Genomic DNA, 22,964 nt, shown 5'->3' on the forward strand with positions numbered 1-22,964 from the left:
TCAGAAGTCCCTTGAATAAGCTATATTCCTACCACCTTTTCTTTCCCCCTGTCAGAGACGTCTGAGCCCCACACAGGAACCAGGCTCACATTGTTCAATAGCCACGGACGTTTCCACAGTAGCTGGGAGGGCCGAAAGCTCTTTCCGCTCTTTGTTACAAAATTTTTTTTTATTTTTTCCTTCCTTCTTCCAACTTTCCAGTTAAAGAATATTGCTGGGGCATTTCTGAAGTAATTCAGGCTGAGCTTCAGAGAAAAGAACAAGAGACAGGTGTAACTGGGGGGGAAGAAGCCCAGGATGCTCGCGAAGCTTTTGCTGGTCTGTAGTACAATAGGACTGGCAAAGCTGGTGGAACACACAGCCCATCGTGGATATCGTTATGGTTCTGTGCACAGCTTAAAGCCACGAGTTCATGAGACCTCTGCACACCCTCAGAGAGCTCCTCTGCCACGCCAAGAAGAAGGTTACTGGGAGGCAGAAGGGCTCAGGGAAGATACTCAAGATTACCCTTCAAGTGTGGTCTCCTCACATCAGGAAGAGAGAGGGGATTTTGAAGCTGCGAGCCCACAGTCCCGAAATGGGTAAGTACCCACCATGTCTGTCTTACACATAATGAGAGTGCAATCCCCTCTGATACTTTTATATTCTGTTGATACAGGACTGCTTTTAATAGAGGTTTCTCATGAAAATACATTAGATTTTAGGGGTCAACCTATACCCAAACAAGAATGGTTTAAATGCTTTAACTACATGAACAGAAAGCTGAACTGCCTGTGGAGGATGAAACCACAGATGGGACTAGTTCTTTGCTTAGTCTGAGACAGCAGAATGAGGTTAGGCGTGTGCACATGCCTGGCAGAGGTGAAGCCTCCCAGTTCTGGCATAAACCAAAACATTACCTCTGGCAAAGCAGAGCTAGGGGAAGTTAATTTACTGACTTTTTCTTACCGTAAACCAATGCCAATTATTTCTGCTGAGCATGGCAAACTTTGCCCATTAGCAGAATGTACCTGCCTGCAGACTTGGGCCTTGGAAGTGGAGAGGGAAAGAGAATGGCAGGACATTAGCAAAATAAAAATAGTGAGGAGTAAATATAACAAAGTAAGGAATAATGAATAAGCATGAAAATTACTACAGATTTCACACCCCCATCCCCTTCAAAAGGTTTTCATGCCAGCAAATGTTCCTCATGCTAATCTGTAGCAGAAGAGTAGCCATTCTGAGAGCAAAAGGTATGTACTTCACTAGAATTATTCCCAAACCCTATGATTTGTGCAAGTTTTACAGGGCATGTAAGTAGGTCTCTAAATGTTTAAAATAGATGAAAACCAAGCAGGACAGTGAATGAATCTTTTATAGCCCTGATAGATGGATACAGCAGAGCCCTGTTCAGGAGAGCTGAAACAGCAGCACACTGAGTGCTGTTCACAGCTCAGTGCTTTAGGATGCCCTGGTATTTTTCCCTTTAAATGCTCTTGAGGAAAGGAAAAAAGTGAGATGGAAAGAGACTATAAAACCTTGCTCATGTCATGCTTCCTTTTCAGGCAAACTGCAGCATGCAATCTTGTTTCTAATTTCATCTACATGTAAAATTAAGGCCTCCCTTCCACATGTAACATGTTGAGTGTATGAAATCCTGCTGTCCTTCATACTGCATCTTCCCACAAATGTGTACCCCCCACTAATAGCCCCAAGTCACTTCCCAAAGCCTGCAGGGGTTCACTTCCAGTTCCGTGACGGGTAGTGTTCAATAATGACGTGCTCTGTTAATTAACCAGCTCCTGGTTAATGCAGTTCAGACACTGTCAAAGGAAGGAAACAAGGCCCAAGGGGTACTCTGGGCTTTCCAGTTACACTGCAAGGTGGTAATCATTTGACTGCTGGTTGAAATGCTGAAAGCATTCTGGAAACTCCCAGTACTATGAAAATTCAATGCTGCAAAAAGGTCAGCATTATAGGTCAGCAAGATGCTGTAATATACTGTGCTAATCAGGATTTCTTCCTTTGTTCTGTAGCTCTGTTCAGCACCAGCTTGTCTAATTCAGTTCAACACCAGCTATGACTCACCCTAATTTCCTCCCAAGGAGAGAAATACTTCCTTCTTTTATGGAGATGGTTGCATAATGAGTCAAATCATAACATTCTTCCCAATTACAAAGCTATGTGGATGACTACAGACAATCCAAATCTAGCCTGGCAGTAGCTTTTAGGTATTTATTCTTTTGTAGAGCTGTCATACTTACAGCACACACAAGGCCAGGCAGCTGCTAGGTCTTAGGAAAGAAATTTGAGACTTTGAGAGGAATTATATCTAAAAGTAAGGGGAGAGATGGTGAATAAGAAGGAACAACACAATTCTCCTTGTAACCACACTCCAAATTCTAAAATGGTTGAAGCAACACAACTTTAGAGCATGAAGTCCCCGAGTGCCTGGCAGTTGCTGTGGCTGCAGTACTCTGCTATGCACAGACAAGATGTTGCCATGAATCTGGTATTTCCTCCCTACAAGTGTGACATATTCCCTGGAAAAAACACCATTGAGAAATGGGGTTTATATATCTCAAGAGGAAAAACAAGAAGAAAAGCATCAGGAGTTAAATAGGAATTGAGAGATAAAGGGAGAGAAAGACATACCATAAAAAAGTGTGACAGATATGCCAAAAAAGCCCAGGATGGTGGAGAATAGTTTTCCACCAAAATGGTGTCTTACATCTACTTTGCTTTTGAAATAAGAAAATACTTCTTTTTCAGAGCTAGGAAACAAGTAAACAAAATCTATGGTAACCTGGTCTTTGTGATGAATTTTTGACTCTCAATATTTTCAAAAAAATAAAAGCAAGATGTGTTTTTGTTCAACTGCTTCTTATTTTCCCTATGTATTAGGAATAGTGGTAGTTACAAAATATTCCTATATTTTTTAAAAATGTAGAGTATTATTTTTCATGTTGCAGTTATTTGAATAACTGAGACCACCATGACTAAGTAGTCCAAGGTATTAGCCAGAATCCTCTGGTTTCTGTTTCAACATGTGAGATTAAATGACTCATTAGATCTCAGTCAAATGCTTGGATATGTTATTTTGCTAATTCCTCTAAGAATAACAAGATTATTAAGGTAAGAGTTTTAAAATAAAAATCAGTAAGAAGTCACTAGCCTTTAGAGGAAGAACTAGGTAATGGATTAGTATCTCAGCTGTTGCCTGTATTTGAAAAAAAGGAGAAGCTCTGCATGTTCAAGTGGACAAGTGTCTGTATGTGTATAAAATTAAAACTATCAAAAAGAGGGCAATTTTCCAAAGCAAATCAGCTTTTTATACTGCTTTACTCCCCAGCAGCTGTGTCTCAAATGAGCTGACTGGTTTGACTTCAGCTATTTTATTCTACTGCTGAGGTAAATGGATCCCCATGTACCCAAAACTTCCAGCAGAATTAAAAAGGGAAATTAAGAGACCTGTACATCAGGAAGTCAGGCTCACAACTCAGATTTCATGCACTTAGTGTTGTATTTCATTAAAGAAACCAAGACAAATGAAGCATGTAAAAGGCACATGCAGCTCTCACAGTAAAGCCCAAAGCTGCCTGTACCCTCAGTTAGCCTGACCTGTCTGTCAAGTAACACTGTAAACCAGATCACTCAAGCATTCCAGGTTAAAAATAACCTTAGGAAAAGGCAGAGGTTATTTTTAACCTTCCCCCTCAGTAACCACTGATGGAGCCAGTCCCCAGGTGGATGGCTCACCCTGTAAGGGAGAAATGGACAGTGGTGGTGGAATGGGAAGGAGCAGAGCAACTACAGCTGGCTTCCCATCTATCCAAAGTCTCACAGAACTTCTGTGTTTCCAAAAGTGTAATCATTGCCAAGTGGTTTTTCTCCCCCCCAAAAAAACCCCCAACATCCCTGTTTTGGATTTGCCCTGTGGCTGGGTAGGTGGTTCATTTTTCCTTCCTTATCTTTAATCCACAAACACACAGTGTCATCTCCTGGGATTTTTTTTACAATTACAACATACCTGCAAAAAACGGAAAAACAAGGCAGAAATCTTCAGCTTAAGTAAATCCTTAATTGCATTAACATATTTTGAGGTTTGGACGCACAATTCTGTGAAGTCACCCTTGATTAGAGGAAGGTTTCCTGATGTCAGCCAGGTGTGCTGTTATCTCACTGAAACACTCACCTCTTCCTCTAATTCTGTATTAAGAAGCCACAAAGAATCAGGCCTGTTCTCATGACTACCCAGTGTGTCAAAATATGTTACTATCCTCCCAAGTGTACACAAGCAGAGAAAACTCAAATCAGTCTTACTCTAAGGAAAGTCACAACAATGTTCAATCTTAATAGCTTACTATTTTTTGTCTGCTTTTACAGGAAGAATCCATTAATTTAATTAAGACCAGTCTCACACTGACTCACCTATTTCTTTAAAACAAGGCAGGGGCTTTTGTAGGAAGCTTATGGGATACTGAAATTTCCCACCAAAGGGGCACAGAACATATGCTTAAAATAAAACAGTTTGGATGAAGTGCAGCTAAAAGTGATTTTCAGCCCCCAACATCCTGCAAAGCAGTGGAACAGCCATTGAGTCCTCAACAATAGCTTTTGCAGTGCCAAGTGCATCAACAGAAGCAATGGTTTCCTATCAAAGTTAGGCACTTAGCTCCTTTCAGGACTTCAGGAAATTCTCCAATATTTGGCTGTCATTGAGCTGCTCAGCTGCAGGTGGAATAGCTCCCCATTAGCCTGCTTGATGCAAATGACACAGCTCCATTCCATACAGTGCAGGAATTATTGAACCTTCTGTGCCCAAGGGATTGATTTGTTTCACAGCTCATTACTGCAAGTTGCAGCAATTAATTTCTTCAGCAGATAGCAAGGAAGCTCCTGCTTCAGCATAGCCACAGAATTACCATCAGCAGTATCACCACCTGGACCCAGCACCTTCCTGCTTGTGTGGGTCAGTACTCCCTGAAGGAGTGATCAGTGGCCAGCCCTGAACAAATCTACCCTCATGCCCCAAACACGGTCAGGGCAAGCCTTGGCGCACACTGCCTGCACCCTGTGCATGTGCCAGTGGGAAGCTTGGCTTCCCAAAGAGTTTTGTCTCCCTGGCATCAGCACAGGTGTGCTAGAGGGTGGCCACTGGTTGCAATTCCTTCTTCCAGATGAGGCCTGACAAAGGAGTGACCAGGCTGTAATAGAGATGAACTTAAGTCTACAGGAACCAAAGGATAAAACCCAAGTGTAAGGTGCCCTTTAAATGGGCTGTAGAGCTTCCATTGCAGGGGGGAAAACAGAAATGAGGTAATGGCTGTGGGTGCTCTTGAAGAGGAAAAACCTCTTGGATTTACTTCTCTAAAATACTTTGTACAACAGTTGGATTTGCCTCAAAACCAGCTCCCAGCCAAGCCTGCTGTTCCTTGAACTCTTGGACCCAGTGAGGCTCCAAGTTCAGGACTGCATTTGCTCTGAAAGTCTTCACTGCACTAAGATTTTAGGATGTTCTGCAGGACAGGACTATCCCAACTGATAACAGACTAACTGGCACTACTGTTGGAATACACATTGCATTCGACCTGCATTACTTAGGATTCTGGAAGATTTCCAGCATTGTATGGAAATCCACATGTTTGAAACTACCACTGCCACTCTCTTCAGCCCAGTTTTTTAAGGTGAACTGCAAATCAATCAGTTTGCTCTCACTCCTGTGAAAACAAGGGTGTTCCATGGGATGAGACACAGGAAGATCCCAGACCCTGCCTGAGAGGGAGTTCTACTCATCCCGAGGGAAAGATAGAGAAATATGAGAGTTTCTGCTGTCTGATTCTAATACAGGGCTGCTGGCTGCCTGGGAAGAGCTGGAGAATTCACTGACAGACCACCAGACATCACTTACTGTCTGCTAATTAAAAAACCAGTGGCACACTGTGCTGCTTTGGAGAGCCAGTACCTTCCCCAACAGCTGAACACTTTCTGCATTCCATAAAAAATAAAAAGATATGTCTGTCTCAATACAGGCATGCACAGTCTTAGTTTAGATTAATTTAAATGTGGTACTTTACCTCTGTTTTATTGAGGCTGCTTTTTCTTGCCAGTGAGAAATTTGCACTGAGAGAAAAACCAACCACAGTTAAAGCCTCATTCTTATATTCTTCTTCAACTGGTATAAAACAGAAGTCATTCTGTACAAGTCAGTGGAAAATCACTTGTTTAAACTGAAGTAAGAGTCTTCTTCTACCTTCCTATAGCAAATTTAAGCAGGAATTACTGCTTATCTGGTGCCTTTTGTGCTGTATAGGAAAATGTTACAGTCTTGAAAAGTTTTGTGCACGGTCAGTAATAGACACAGGAACGGCTGGGCAGGAGTTTTCAAAGTAATTACAGACACTGGCTTCCTTTAGAATAGAAACCTGAGGAAACTGATGTGTGAAGGACAACCCAGTTGTACTAGTACAGCCAAAGGAATAACAAAACTTATGAAAAAACCAACATCCTGAATTCCTGAAGCTTTTGTTCAGGCAAAAAATTCCACTGACCTAGGAAACATCTAAAATTATGCACCACAGTGCCAATCAAGAGAACATGTAGCAAAGAGAACTAGAGTGTGTCAGTCCCTCCCTGAGCTGGGGAGCTTTACTCACACTCACTCACACGCTGTAATTATCTGTATGAAGAAAAGACACTACCCCATATTCATCTTAGCAGAGTCAATTACTGTAGAGCAGCCATCTAACCTTTTCTCCTGGTTCTTTATTTTGTTTCCTATGATATAAGGTGGTCCAGTCAAATCCTAGAATCCTGCATTTTGCTGCTACAGTAAGAGCAGAACTAGACCCAATGTAAGAAAAAAATAATTTCAATATCAGTGTTTGAAACTGAAAGTTTCAAATAAAAAGGGCTTGAGCTAACCTACATTTGCTGAATCCTATTTAAATACAGAACGCTTTGTCATCAGATATATTTAACCTCAGACATAAGAATACACTTGCCTCAAAATAAGGCAGAAGTGGATAGATGCATGTGAAGACTCTATTTAATAAGTTTAATTCATAACTAGAATGAAGCCTAGGAAAACTGCAGTCTAGCAAACAAAATTATTAAAATACTTTTTTCCTGGTTTAAATAAAAGGGGATTCATTTCCTTGGAACGTAAACCAGGAAAAGCCACTGAACAAATGGAACATCTGCAGCCCTGAATTCGCTAGGGTTCCCTCAAGCGCTGCTCTAACTTGCAGCATTGTGATAAATGTTACTGTTCACCACATTACAGAGAAGGCTTTTCTGCTCTCCTCACATGAGCAGCTTCTCTGTCCTCTCTCTCTCCTTGGCAGCAGAAGCTTGCACCAAAAGGAAACTGTATTAAAGAGAATAAAAGCAGAGGGTGTTAGGTTGGTTACATATTCAGTGAATGAAGTGACATAGTTACAAAGATGAGAAAAAAATGCAGCAGCAGAACACAAAGCTGCTGTGTTCCAGAAACCAGCCCAAGAAAGAAAGTGCTATTTGTGAAGGAGCAGCTCTTTGAAACTTCATAGCCTGATTCAGAGCCTTTGGTGCCAGAGAAGTCCTGCTTGCCTCACCGAACTTTAGATCAAGCCCTTCTCAGTCTCTTACATTGTTGCACTTAACATTAAAGAATGACGTATTTTCCCTCAAGGTTAATCCCATTAAGAAGTATTTTTAGTTACAGATAGCAAAGTTTCCCTAAAGGAAGCATTTGACAAGTTGCACAAAAAAATGCTGCAACAGAAGTTTCATCTTTGGGCACATGTATCTATTTTGCAGCTCATTACAGACCTTATCTACTTATTTGAGGAAAGAATAAACTTTGATAAGTTTTATGGAACTCAAAACCTCTGAAAGTTTTTGTGATTAAAACCAAAACATGGTATTACATAGCCCTTCAGCTCCACAAATAAACTTTTAAGATCAAATGAGAGAAAACTAGTGAATATATAGTAAAGATAACTGAACATACAGAGCTGTGACCAGCATTTATGGAAGTTTTTATTGAGAGCTCATCATATTCCCCCCTTGTTTTTCCCTCAAACTATTCATTCTGCAGAATTCTAGTAACTGTCCAAAGCAGGCATCAAGTTGGCATCAACCACTGATCCAAATTTCTGATACAACATAACCCCTTTCTACAAGTGGGAAGCCCACCATGTACCTCCAACACACTAACTAACATGTTTTGAAAAGGAATCCTCGTGTTTTCTGTTCCATGTCTGTGCACATCCACCCATGCAGGACAGCAAAAGTACTCATTGTCCCACGGTGCCTCATTCTTGCTTACACAGGTTGATGCATGTGCACATTTGGCTTTGATTTGTGTGGCTGACATGACTCCAAGGACTTCTTAGGAAGGACTTGCATATGGTGGGAAAAAAAAATCAGCCCAGATGATGATTCACTGGGTGTGGATTGTTTTCATTAGGAAAGAACAAAACCCTGAAGCCAAAGAATCTTGTTTTAAAAGGAGATTTCCACACTGAATGCAGACTCCTGCCTGGATCTGGCAGGCATCCTGCTGGCAGGGGCAGGGATCCTGCACCTAGCAACGATACCAGTGAGCTCCAGCAGCAGCACTTTATTTCCCCAGGAAAAAAGAGAGGATTTGAGGGGGGAAAAGCCTCTCCCAGCTATGCTTTGCCAAGCACATGAGAGAGGACAGCCCAAAACCGAGCACAAACCAGGTCTCTGTTTTAGAGTTACTTAACTGACACCAATTACCAAAAAGTGACAGAGCCTTATAAAGCCTGGCAGATGTAGGCACACCTCAGAGGCAGATGTCACCAGAGCATGTGTGCTGGTCTGCTGGTTTTACTGAGTGGTTTTACTGACACAAGCAGAGTGTTGACTTTGGAAGAGTAATACTTCAATAATTATTCAAGGATTTGTCTTCTAGTTCAGTCCCATAAGAACCAAGACTCCCATTGATCATAGGCCCAAAATTTCCCCCAGCCACTTGCAAAGGCCTCAAAGCTACAACTCTTAACAAGTTGTTTTGGCTGGAAATCACAACAAAGGCAGCAGCCTCCTTTCCTGTCCTGCTTTCCCAGCACTGCAGGCTTTGCCAGATTCCTGCCCTTGCTTCTAACAGATGAAGCGTGTTGCATGCATGAGTGCTTGCTGAAATCTCAATCACATTTTCCTTAAGAAACAGGGGAGCAAAACAGGCTATGGCCCAGCAAGCCTGGTGAACTGTTCCCAGCTAGCCCAGGCTGTCTGCCCTTCCATCCTGATGTTTCCAGCTTCCTCCCCTTCTCTTGGCTGCTGCAGTGCCAGCTTCTGCTTTTGCGCAGGACTCGGTTCCCCATTGTTTCACCAACTCCCTGAGAGGGGTAAGCTTTTTCCATATATGCTGATAGTCAGAGATTTGGTTCCTGTATTCCCATTTAAAAATACACTGCCTGAAGTTCAGCTGTTTCCATTGTAGTTATTACTCGTCACTTCCTGCCCCTTCTGGTCTTGGATTTAAACATCAAACTTCAGCCAATGCTACACTGCCAAGTCTTGACTTTAAAGGAAGAGGGTCATCTACACTCTGGGATTAATAGCTGCCTATGTAATTCTGACTTGGAAAATTAATCAGACTATTAAAACTCACTTGTCCGTGCTAGAAGCATAAAACTAAGACTCAAGAAAAAAACATCCCCCCCCCCCCCAATATTATTTTCCTGCAGGTGATGGGAGAAATTATTTTGAAGCTAGCCTATTTAATAAAATCCAATAACTTACTATATTATCTTGAAGAAGTAATACTTAGGAAGATATTATTAATGGAGCTTATGTTGGATTAAGTTTTCAGAAGCAGTCTGCCTCAACCTGATGAGTCAGTCATTAGGCATCTGAAATGGCAGCATGCCTAAAAAGGCAATTTGACATTTAAAGTGACATTAACCTGCAGGTTATCAGGGGTTGGAAATTTCTCCTGCTAAATGAAAGGACTGGAAATGGAACTAATGCATCAAAGTTCAGACAATCAGCCCTTTGGTAACAAACTCAGATAAACATCTCAAACGAAAACAAATGAATTGGGAGTGGAGGGAGAAGGTAGGAAGCATTTTCCACTTTCCTCATCATACAGCTGGGAAAAATAAAAAAATAAAAATAAAGGCCCTTCTGCATTTCACTTTTTCTTGGCATTGTTACAACCAGAGACTTAGAGACCTACTTCAAATTCTTTTCCCACGTCTTTCTTCCACTAGGAACTGGTGTTCCTTCACGCAGTCCCGGCTGGTCACATACATAGAAGCCTGCATGAAGGAGAAGTACATTGTCAACTCCCAACAGCCCTGTCTGAATGGAGCCCCAGATTGCCAAAAGATCATGTAAGTGTCCTAAATAAAACCAGTTAAGAAAAGAGAATTTTCCCTCAAGTATCTAAAGCATGTTGTCAACAGTATTGAAGCCTCAGCATTATTTCTAGGGGAGTTTTAAACAAATTTGTATCTTCCTTGGTATCAGTGACATTTTGGAATATTTGTTTAATAATAAAACTCTCTCTACACCTTATCAGAATACTACAGAAGTTCAGGATCAGTCCAAACTTGATTGCAAAGGACTCTATTACAATAAATCTAATGCCCGGACCCTTCCTCCCCAGGTACAGGACAGCTCTGAAGCCAGTCTACCAAGTGAAACAGAAGGTTTTGAAGTCTTTGCAGTGGAAATGCTGCCCTGGATTTATTGGCAAGGACTGTGAACAGCGGGGTAAGCAAAGCTGCAGAACAAGTATAGGAATGAATGACTAAATGCAAGGCACAATGGAAAGAAATGAGTTTGCCTAAATTTTTTCCCTTTTTCCAGAATTTTTTTTTCAGTCTGCTATACCCCAAATCACTGATACTTCGAGGCAAGGAGTAGTACTAATTAGCAGTTAAATAGCATTAGCTACTTATTCTTCTGTTAATAGCACCTTTGTAATCTTTACTCATGGAGAAAGGTATTCATTTGCTGGGGAGCCTGTCAGATGTCCATCTAGGCAAGTCCATCTAGGAATGCCTAAATCCAGGTAAAAACTGCTGACATCAGAAAGCAACACTAGGATGTGAAATGCCCCTATGGTCAGTTCACAGGATGAAATCATCTGGCTCAGGAGATCACAAGGTGTCCAAGTTTAGAGGAGAGGGCAGCATTCGCTCTGCAGTCTGCATTGCTGCTCCTCTCTGCTTACCCTGGCTGCAAAGGGACTGGCTCCTAGAGCAGGGAGCAGCTCCACAGCACAGGCAGGAACAGTGCCCACACCGTTACTTCCATGAAAGCTCCAGGAACAGCCTTTAGAGTGAACTACTGTAATCCATTGCACTGTTGAATAAAGCACTGTGGGCAGCAGGATGAGGGAGAGGATTCTGCCCCTCTCCTCTGCCCTCCTGAGACGTCACCTGGAGTCCTGCATCCAGCTCTGGGGTCCCCAGCTTAAGGACATGAACCTGTTGGAGTGAGTCCAGGAGCACCTCTGTTATGGGGTCAGGCTAAGAGAGCTGGGGCTGCTCAGCCTGGGAAAGAAAAGGCTCCAAGGAGACCTTAGAGCACCTTCCAGTACCTAATGGGGCTACAAGAGAAATGGAGAGGGACTTTTCACAAGGACATGTAGTGCTAAGACCAGGGGAAATGGCTTCAAGCTGAAATAGGGCAAGTTTAGATTAAGTATGAGGGAAAAATACTTTACTGTGAGGGTGGTGAGGCACTGGAACAGGTCTCCCAGAGAAGCTGTGGGTGCTCCATCTTTGGAAGTGTTCAAGGCCAAGTTGGATGAGTCTCTGAGCAGCCTGGTCTAACAGGAGGTTCCCTGCCATGGCGAGAGGGTGGGAACTAGATGGTTTTTAAGGTCCCTTCCAACCCAAACCATTCCATGATTCTATGATTTGTGCAGCTGCTAAAAAAAAAGAGAGGGGAGACAGTGTGGTTTAAAAACTGAACAGTGGTTTAAAAATGGCATTGGCAGGATTTAGCAAATAATACTCAAAAAGCAGAATTTAAACGGATTTAAGAATTTAAATGCTATGAAGGGAATTTAAATGGATAAAAGGTAATTCCCATTTGCAATTAAGGCAACCATAACAAAAAAGGCAATCGTGTGAAAATTTTTGCACAATCTATGTCTAACTCACCTACAGACTCCACAGATAAATATCTCTGTAGGTTTAGCTTTTCTTCACAGATAGCTTTCAATTGTAGGTTGATCTCTAGGTGGTGAACTTCACCCATAACGTTGGAAAGATATTGTCAAATGTAGTGCAACTAGTTTAGTCTCTCTTTTGTTACACCCACTGACCAAAACCAGCTCCTCCAGCATTATCTCCTCATTTGTGTAACATCATTCACTGTTGGTGCCACCAGAATGTTCAGGTAACTGTGGAACAAGGGAGAGTAATTTGCAGATCTTTAGATGGGACCCCCAGAAAAGAAAAAAACCCCATCTATTTGCAATAAACTAATTTCTTATGAGCAATAACTTGGCATGAGTTAAAAATCCCCACACTACTGCATAGCACTGCCAGGTATGCAAAGTTGTATGCCAGTGCAAGGAAAGTAAATTCTCTAGGGAAGGTGTTCTTTCCCAAGGAAGTCTGTCTCCGCACCAGTTACACAACACATGAAATTCCTCTGCATGGCCTTGCTAAACTGTAGTACTTTCTGCATCTAAAACATTTTCACAGCTGTATCATATCTCAATTGCAGATCCTAATTTTATTCTGGTGCCAGAAACTGAAACTGAAGGACAAGAAGAGGAGTTCTCAAACCACAGTATGTGCTTGAAGTTATTTTGCTTGTCATCCTTTTACCTCTAAGTCACTGATCAGAAAAAAACCAGAATAAAAAAAGAAACAAAAAAAAAAAAAAAAGAAAAGAAAAAAAAGAAAAGAAAAAAAAAGTGTTGATGCTGCAATTTTAACCTGATAAGCTATGGACAATGTCTCTAGTGAAAGCGTTATCTGGGAAAGCTTTGAAATGGAATGTTTATTGACATATATGAGGGCTTTTGCTATAACACTCTGTGAACACTCACAACAAAGCATCCCTAAGTTTCAAAGCTGTATGGCAATCAGTGAAAGCCAGCTGGTGCAGAGCCCTACACCTTTCAGTGGCACGGATGTTAATCCCTTGCTCTGCAAAGTGGGTTCACAGGACAGCACACCATGCTCACAAATGTACCAGAAAAACAATCCACTGAAAATGCTATTTTAGAACGGCTTCCCAGTAGCTCTGAGATTACCATTAGGTACCATAGGTACCACAGATTTGTATTTCAGGCACTCCACCCTACCAGTCTAAGTACCAAGGACCTTCCCTTACTACCTGGGAAATGGTGTGGCTTGCAGTGCTATTAATTATCTTCCAGCAATTACCTTCAGGGTAGTATTGCACACTTTGAAATCTACAGCTCAAATTCGCAAGTATTTATTTAGAAAGACATCAGTTAAAGGCCCCCTCCAGGAGTCAGCTCTGAAACTTACACACTGTGCTCCTGAATCCTTAGTGGAACGCCTCAATTGCTCTTTCATCCTCTCCTTTTATTCTAGGCTGTTAAACCTTGCCATCCTTTCAGTCCATGGCTTGAAAAGGGTTAGTATTCCAAAACACTTTAATGGCATAGTGAGATTTCTAATTAAGAGCATTTTATTGCCATCAGGGCTGTTGTAGCTGAAGTTCTCTACAAATATTTGAATATATTAGGTTTTTCATCACTGTTGAAAAAAATCCTTGCAAATTAGCTGCAATTTAAGGTGCCATAAATTAACAGACCCCCTAATTGTCAGTGCAAAATTTTCAGAGTAAAAAACAGACAGGTGTTCTCAGAGGTCTTGCATGAATACCTGTCACCTGGTCGCTGCACTCTGTTGCATGACTTTGTTTTTCTAATCTTGTGACTAGTGTCAACATCAGTGGATTCAAGAGAATTGTTCGAAGTCATTCAAAATCATGAGGCTTTACTGGATGATCTTCAAAGTGATATTCATCAAGCAGCCAGCACCTTAGGTGACTTACAGAGACTATTTGAAAACAACGGTACAAGCATGGTGTTAGAAGTGAACCAGAGCAATTCAGGTGAGAGGTCTGATGCAGAATTATCAGCCCATGATAAGCCCTGTGAAACCACACAGAAAGAAAACATGAAAGCAAAAATACCCCGATATTCCTTGGTCTGCTGGTTGCTTCTAAAAAGAGAAAAAAAATGGGTGCAATCCTAATGGAAATGAATGAACCAAAGAGTAACTTGAAATGGGCAATGAGAGGAAAGACAGAATTCAGAACATTCCTTAATTACAGAATAAAGAGGTTGCTTAAAATTTGTTAACCTCACTATTCTGCTTCTATGGCTTCTTCTCTTCCCTGGGGATGCAGAGTTTAGACCTGTTCTTTTCCCATACTCATGCTATATACTCTAATGTGTGGAATAGCAGCCTGGTGTTACATGAAAGAATGAAACATTTGACCCATCTCTAGAACATTATTTCTACCATATACAGGAGTGGGAAAAAAAGAGCTGCTGAATTTGACCTACCATAGTGAGCCACTGGCTTGCAGAAACGTTTTCTAAGGACACAGACTATGGTACTCAGTGAACTTTAAGGCACTCAAGTCTGAACTTTAAAGTTAGAAACTGAACCTTACAATTCCTGTATAGTACAGATACTTCATAGATTTTCTAATTTATTTACTCTTGACCTGGAATATTAAGCTGTTAAGATGCTGTATAACTTTGTGGAGTTGAAAGCATGAGAAAAAGGACATTATGACACAGTCAAAAAGGAAGAGCCCACCAACTAAGAACTGTTGGGAAAATGGACAGTTATGGCCACTGGCAAAACTGCCTGTCCAGGTGTTTCAAAAAGCATCATTTTTAAGACATAAAGGAGGAAGTCAATACATATCCAAGTTATTGTCTGCAGACTCATAGACACCATGTGCTTTATAGTAACCTTGATTTAACGCTAGGCTATTTTTGCAATTGTCAAAATTTATCATGAGGTCAGATTCTGGGGATTAAGATGGCAACTACTACAGAAAAATTCATACTTGAGTTATCCTACCTAGGTTGTGTCCCAAAAGCAGAATTTAATTAATTTTTTTTTTCAACTGTATTAACAGATCATCAGTGGAGGCTTCTGCAGCAAGTTTTGTTTCCTCATGTGGAGAATTTTCTAAGGAGACATTTTAGCCCAATGTGGGCAAGCTTCAACAGAAGCTTACAGAACCTGTCCAACATAGTAAGAAACCTGTCCCATGATGTGGAAGCCAACAAGAAAAGCATAGAAAGATTCCAAGAGAGCACTGTGCCCAAAAAGGAATTTCAGGAGCTGGGAACTAAATTTGAATCAAAAATCCAAGAAAACACAGTGAAAGTTGATCAGGTGAAAAGAGATATAGAGGACCAAGTGCACATGCAGCAGGCTAATATTCACTATAATCTCAGCATGATCAAGGCAGATACTGACACAAAACTCAAGAAGCTTCATAAGATACAGCAGACCCATTTCTTAGCTTTGAACAACAGCATAGCAAACGTGAAACAAGAGCAAAACCTTCTTGAAAATAAATTGGAGGCTTTGAAAAAAAATTTAACAGAACTTTCTTCACATTATGGTCCCAAAGATGTAAACAGCCAATTAACCAGCAGACAAATAAGGGAAATTCTGTCAGGCCATGCAAAGCAGCTTAAAGAACTTCACATAGACTCAGACGTGGCCTTTCAGAATATTGAAGTTTTAGGGAGGTGGTTTAAGGAGTTAAAGAAAAACATCTCGAAGTACAGGCCAGAAGATCTTACAATAACTTTAGCTGAGAAATCAGTTATTATGGAAGAGAACAATGCAGCAATGGAAAGGCAGATATCAGAGCTCAATTACACTCTTTCAAACCTTCAGGAAAACTATTCAGATCTACTGCGGTACATGGAGGAATGTAATTGTCAGAGGATACCTTCTGATGCTGATGTACTGGAGGAAGATCCACAGAATAGCACTTATTCCCTTGAAGATAGCCAGTCAAAGGATATGAAGCACTTAGAGTCAGTTTTTAGAGATCTCTTCCAGAGTGAAATTGAAGAGCTCTCCTCAGCTATTCCATCCATTCATCTGTCTCTTAACCTCCGTCAAGAAGAGAACAGACAGCTTCAGTCACAGGTTACGGCTTTTTCAGAAGACATAGGCTTGTTGAAGAAGAAAGATGAAGAAATTCATCGACACATCAAGTATCTCAACAGTTCTTTTAGCTCTCTTTTGAAAGATGCAATGCGGCACGAAGAAGCACTGGAGGCTTTACTGAGACACGAATTCTTGGATGTCTTTTTTGAAGATGATTTTAGTAGCCTAATACCATCAGTATTTCAGCTGCAAGAATCTCTCAGACACTTCTCAGATAAACTGCAAGAACAAAATGTGACACTACAATCTCTTATGAGGAGATTTCATCTCTTGGAGAGAGGTCACCAGAATAATCACGATGCTCACATGCCTCCTAAGCACCCCAAGCAGGAAACACAAACCTCCTCTACTCTACAAGAAGTCAGTAGTCAACGCAGCATCATAGAACACATGGAACCTAACTATGAGGCTGTCAAGGATGACTCCTTGGATAGCTCAGCTTATAATGATATCATGACTCTGAAGAATGATATCAAACACCTGAGCCTGGCAATCAAGAGGCATGAATCCAGAGGTGACACAAGTCTCTGCTGCAATCATACAATAGCAAATGCAATTGAGCCACTCAACGTTTCTGTAGAAACTCTCTCTGCAGATTTAGCAACCATCAAGCGGAATCTGGAGGAACATCTGTTGACTTTTAAAAAGCTATTTGGAAGTAATGAAGAATTAGTTGCCTCAAATGTAAGTCTGGATGTTATAAAGATTCAGTCAATGCTGAACAGAAAAGGGAGAAGGCAACAGAAGGGTCAAGACAAGCAAAGAGACAAGAAAAGGCCAGAGAAGCACAGAGAAAATACACAAAAAACTGGGAGAAATACAGTGCAGACAGAACTTGTGGAAAAAGGTGTGTTCTTTTCTTTTACCTGCTCATGTGCAGGTCTAGCTTCTTTCTGGGCCCTGCTACAAGTTCCACACACAGAGCATATTAGTTATGAGAACTGCCAGGTATCCCGTGGAATGCTGGAAGAGAAATTCTGACATTACTTACATCCTCCCCCTCCACCAAAAAAAGCAGTTTGAGTGAGAACCAAGTGGATATTCTGCTGTATTTTGGTCAAAGCCAATAAAATTACACCTGTTATAGCTGCTAGGAAATTTGCCTTGAACTAAGCCAGCTTCAGGTGTTTAGAAGACAAATTTTGTTTGTAGATGCTCATGTTAATGCAGTAGCAGTTTCCTCTTTGGAAGCTGATGTAGAATGCTTCTTTTTCCCTGTTACTTTGTTACTTGAATCTGGAAGGAGTGTACTCAAAGCACCAAATCCTTCCCAAGGCAGACAGACACATTAAATGAATTGCTATGATTTGCACAAGTGGAACTGGCAGGACTGACCAGAGAGCACACACTCTTTTATAACTATGTCTCAGAGACAAGTTTTCAGCTTATACTTCACTGGGACTGGCCAGTTCCCTTTCCCTGTAAACCTGTGACCATAAGCACCTGGTAATTACAACCACCACAGCTTTAGCATTGGCTTTTATGATTGTAGCCCTTGGTATGGACAAACAACATAGAAAAAAAATCAGCCCCTTTAGGCATCTGTGCTGCAAAACTGTAGTTGAGCCTGAATAAGCAGAGAATATATTCTTAACTAATTTATTTTTAGGACAGTAAAAAAGTGTTATTTGTTTTTCCCCGGGTGGTCCCAGCATTATACTTTTCCAAGAGTTTCAGGGAAACATTGGACCTACTCCAGTGCACATACCCATTTCCAGTGTCTAGCTTTGCAAAGCAGCACACAAAAATCAGGCCTGACAGGGATTCAACTTATCTCCCATCCTGATGATCCTGGGGAGAGAAGAGCGCTCACTCACTGCTAAAATCCTGTTCCTCTTTCTTTTTCAGACTCATTGGTGGCATTCCATGTGGGATTCTCAGAAAGAAAGGATAAAGAAAAAACCGTGAGGTTTAATGAAACGTACCTCAATTATGGAAACAGCTATTTCTCTGAGCAGGGCCACTTTAAGGCACCACACAAAGGTGTCTACCTGTTTGTCATCTCTGTGGAGTTCAGCTCAGGACCAGCACTGGGACAACTCTCCTTCAGCCGTGGGTACAAAAGAACTCTCTCGAGCAGTCAGAGGAAAACCCCACACGGAAACACCATGACTACTTTTGCTATGGCAGAAATGGAGAAGGGGGAGACAGTGTGCTTTGAATTGCTGCAGGGCTCTGTAGTGAAACGAAGCCCACCTGGGACAACTATGGGTGGATTTCTAATATCTAAAACTTGATTAGTGACATTTATGTTTTATTAATCTCTTTGCATAGATGCAATGGATGCATTCACTATTGCTTCATCTGTGATGTATTCAATGCTACCGCATGTGTTCAAACATAGCACTACCCTACGTTTGTCTTCATGCTTCTTTTCTGGAAGTGTTTGGCTTTTGAGTAGTTGCTTCTGAGCAGCAATGGGATTTTCTTTCAAGTGAAAACCTAATTGTTTGGACTTCAAATGTATCAGCACACACATTCCCAAATCCTTCCAATGTGAGAACTGCACACAGATGTTTTGTGGGACTTTCTTCACTTAGAACACAAATTTCTCCTTTCCCTTGGCAAAAGAATATTCTTCCATAGCAAATACCCCACCAGTGGCAAGGAACAGATTTGAGGTAGGACTGCATAGAGCAACTCTTATATTATGTGAATGGTACCTTAAAACCCAGAAGCCAGGGCAATTTTACCTTTTAGTTCTCTGTGGACCAAAGACTATCTTGGAAACTTCTGCAACTCACTCCAATGTTTCAGACTGTGCACAACAGGAACACTAGAAGAGATCCATCAAATCCAGTAAAATTCACTCTATTGCCAGTATTTGCAAGCAAGGATCTCGTAAATGGCCCAGTTTTTGTTTCTGGGACTGTGATGTAGTTCAGCTACACTGCAAAAATTTAAAGCATTGTTAAGATGAGTTACATTTACATTTACACACTAGGAAAATGTCAACAGTATTTAAAAAGTATTGGTGAAAATGCAGTTTATTTCTAAAGTTAATCCTGAAGATTATAATGAATTCAGCCCAGAATTCAGCATTTAGTAAGTATTTTAAAACCAAGCAAGCAAAACTAAAACCAAAAGGTAAGCTCGTTGGTCTGTTGTCACTGCTGAATACAAATTTGTAATTAGAGTAAACCAAAGAGTAGAATTTTTGAAATATGGAAGGTTTTTTAAATTTCCAAAACTTCAAGGTGACCATGCCTGGTCATGCCTTAAACTTTTCTTCTGTCAAATAAAACTTCCCAAAGACTTTCACTTTAAAGAAGTTCAAATATTGTGTTATTTTTGTCTATCCTAATACCTTACGAAGCAATATTAAAACAATTAAATTTGCCAAAATAAAATGCACTTTGAAATTCCCAATATTTTTCAAGAAGATGTAAATTCTTATGATGTAAATTGTGCCCTTTTAAGGTAGCATTTTTTAACAGATATCTATTCTGCTGTTAAGGAATTTTCTCCCCACCCACCTGCATTCTAAGCAATGTTAACTATTATCGATTGTTAAAAGCCCCCTACACATTGGTACCAACACACACTGCACTTAAGGCAACAGTCTGACAAGCAGACAATACGTATCTTTTGAAATAAAGCTACAAAGCAGTTTCAGCTACTGCCTTACAGAGAACATTGTTTTCTCTATCCTGAAAAAGCCAGGAATACTAACAACTAAAAATGCTCCTTATCTCCTCTGGCCAATGCTGCTTCCCAAAGATGACCAGGCCAGGTGTCCCTGTTCTTCTAGGATGGAGCCATGGCTCACATTGCTCTGCTGCAGGCACAAAGTGCCTGCAAGCTCAGTATCATCTTCTGTCCCACAGATTGCTCAAATATCTGAGGGAAAGAAGACAAGAATAAAATTGAAGAGGCGAAATGAAGAAAAGCATCAAATTGTTAAGATTAGGTTCTTTCAGTATAAAGCTACCATCCTGGGGTGACTCAGATTGGTTTTTACCAGTGTTCCTCCAATTCCTGACTTTTGTGATGGCAGCACTCTGCAGAGCCAGGCCCAGTGTGCTGCCTAGGTCTAGATGGCTCAAGGAACACCCCATCTTAAGTGCACACCAATTCGGCAGCCACCAGCCAAGTTCCACAAATAAAGACAGCTGGGGAATACGTATATGTTACATATGGGGGATATGATATGCAGATATATTTAAAACCACTTTGTTTTTAAAGCTTCAACTGGAATGAAAACCATACAGCTACTTGGAAATGGACACAGGAGGTAGTAGAGAGCATTGCAATTCATCCAGTCAGGACTTCTACACATTTGGTGTCCTTTCTTGTGCTTACCAGAGTTTACTTTTGTTGAAGAATATGCCAGACGAGTTCAGAGAACATTGACTCCAGAGTGAACAAAATGTTAATTTAAAGATGTTTTCATATTTTAAAGACGTCTTCAAATAAGTGCTTAAGTTAGCCATCTGCATACACAAAGACACACTTGACTGGAAGACTGATTTTTTGACTATGAAGCAAAAAATTAATGAAAGACAATGGGTTAAAACACTCTGCTGGCTGCATAAGCCAGGAAGACTGACTTCCTTCTCAAGCAACAAGAGAAAGATGATTAATCTACTGGGCTGTGGTTGTGTTTGTTCAAAGCAATAAAGCAGATTTTTCATAAGCCTCCATCTAAACCACTCCTGCATTTTTTTGGTGGGATGGTTGGTTGGGCTTTTTTATAAGATTAACACAGCCACATCACCATGACCCGCATTTTTAGGCAAAGTAGAAGAATCAATTTAATGAAGATAATTTGAAATAGAGCTATTGGTTGGCTCAGTGGATTTAGGAGAATTTCCAAACATGAAAAGCAACCTGAAGATGACCATACGCATTGGGAAGAGTTGTCTGCAAGAGCTTCCGTTTCCCTCACAGCAAACTGACTAGACTAACACATCTGATGGCCAAGCACCAATAGGCATAGAAATGTGTGTGCTCACTCCAGGATACAGATATAAGTATTGTCAATCTGAGACTCATATTTAAAAATAAAACCTTCCAACAGCTTTTAGTACTTCCTAGAAACCTGCAAGAAAACATCGATTGCCACTGCTTCAAGTTTCTGTATTTCCAGACCAACCACTAAGCTTTATAAGGTAGAAAGCTGTGCATCTTAGTGCCTTCACGGAATTATTTTGTTACTGAAACTTCTGTTGCTTTATAAATGTCAGAATCTTACAGTACATTTTAAAATTAAAGTCTCCTAATTTTTTTTTCTTTTCCATTAATAAGACAATCTCCTTACTGTACTCCAAATTCAAGTACTGCTTATATAATATATAAACAATTTTACTTTCTGTAGATCCAGCAATGCCTGAATTCTGCAGATAATATGCACATCAAGCCAGAGTCTGAAGCCCATGGAGGTCTCCTCATGAAGCAGACTCAGGAGGTGGTCGGCCCACAGTAGTGGTTCTTTCAGTGCTCAGATTCACAGCTGATACTGATTTACTGCATTAACATCACTGAGAAAGACCAAAGCAGTGTTTTGGGGAAGAGGAAGATAAAACTGCAGAAGGGATTAAGGAAATTAAAGGAATTATACTTGATCCTTTCTGAATTTAGTGATACTTCTGCTAACTATTTAAAAGCTTGTGATTCAATTCGCTAACTACTCAGTTTGCTTTTTGGTATGCTCACAAAACATCCCTGTGGTGTGTTTGCACATTTCACTGGATACTGCTGTTTCACTTCTTAGATACTGATGCAAACTCATCAGTAGCTTATTTTATATAGGGGTCAAACACACCCATATATAAAGGAGAGCATTTTGATATTTATTATTAGTAGGCAGAACTGGTTTTCACTTCTCAGAACGCCCCAATCTTTTCCCAAATCCTTTCTTTAGGATACAGCACCACCCCGTGGCCATTTCGCGAAAGAACAACTGGAGAAAAAGCTGCTCATTAAAACATGGACAGGTGCAAACACACCCCCACAATTTACATTATGTCCTCCTGCAACGCTAACATGAAATTCCAGTTTTAAATCCAACCACGACCACTGCAACCAATGAACACATTCCACAAACAACACAATAGCCACAACCACAGGACAAAGGTTTACTTTGCCAAGATACTAATTTAAGGAGACCAAATCTTTGTGCAGTCTAACTTCCTGGTATTATGTATTAAGGAAAGAAAGGTTTGAAACTACATCATCTGATCTTTCCACTGCACTTTCCAGAACTCTACTGCAAGAATTTAACGCTTGATTGTATAGGGAAAACAAATAAAGGTTTATAATTATAATATACTGGCAACAGTTTTTATGATATCAAATATTTATAGTTATCAAACCTTTCTAGCTACTGTAAAAATATGTATTTAAATCTAAGATTATTCCTAATTAAAGGAATAAAAAGAGAACAGAAACTGATCTTAATTCTTCCTCCTTGCAAACTAAAGGTGAACTCTACGGAGAGTAGAAGCCAATACACTTCTGCAATGAGAAATTCTGACACTTTATATAATTGTGTACTCACAGCTGAGATAACCCCTTGACTGGTCTTCACTTGCTTGAATCATAAAAACCAGAGTAAATTTAGCAGGATATACAGAAGCACCTGCATATTTTTGCAACAAGCAGTACGTATGCATATTAAGCTCAAATCTCTTAATTTGGATACTATTACACAAAAAGAACATTGTACACAGAGGGAACAAAAAGCAATTACAAAATTCCCCATCCCTTTATTTTTTCTCTTTTTACTTGGTAAGCTTGAGGCAAATTTATATGGATAAAACCAACATGTAGTGAACTTGCATATGTTCTAATAAAAGTATTTGATTTTGACTGGCT

At 40.5% G+C, this 22,964-nt stretch overlaps 1 protein-coding gene across 2 annotated transcripts; it reads left to right on the forward strand.

Annotated features, from left to right (window-relative positions):
• MMRN2 (multimerin 2) lies at positions 1 to 22,958 on the forward strand. Of its 2 annotated transcripts, XM_032117115.1 has the most exons (7): positions 2 to 581; positions 10,206 to 10,328; positions 10,604 to 10,710; positions 12,682 to 12,747; positions 13,876 to 14,049; positions 15,094 to 16,995; positions 17,997 to 22,958. In XM_032117115.1, exons 1-7 carry the CDS (start codon positions 298 to 300, stop codon positions 18,383 to 18,385), a joined length of 3,045 nt encoding a protein of 1,014 aa, XP_031973006.1. In that variant the 5' UTR covers positions 2 to 297; the 3' UTR covers positions 18,386 to 22,958. The 2 variants fall into 2 exon arrangements, with proteins under 2 accessions (XP_031973007.1, XP_031973006.1); XM_032117116.1 differs by lacking the exon at positions 13,876 to 14,049 and having other exon boundaries at positions 1 to 581.
• The last annotated feature ends 6 nt before the right edge of the window (positions 22,959 to 22,964 follow it).

Source organism: Corvus moneduloides, chromosome 8 (assembly GCF_009650955.1).
Source record: "Corvus moneduloides isolate bCorMon1 chromosome 8, bCorMon1.pri, whole genome shotgun sequence".
NCBI lineage: Eukaryota > Metazoa > Chordata > Aves > Passeriformes > Corvidae > Corvus > Corvus moneduloides.

Coding starts and splice junctions, on each gene's coding strand:
- MMRN2 (XM_032117115.1), top strand. CDS start 298: ATGCTCGCGAAGCTTTTGCTGGTCTGTAGTACAATAGGACTGGCAAAG. Junction 10,711..12,681: donor CAAGGACTGTGAACAGCGGG/GTAAGCAAAGCT, acceptor TCTCAATTGCAG/ATCCTAATTTTATTCTGGTG. Junction 12,748..13,875: donor AGAGGAGTTCTCAAACCACA/GTATGTGCTTGA, acceptor TCTTGTGACTAG/TGTCAACATCAGTGGATTCA.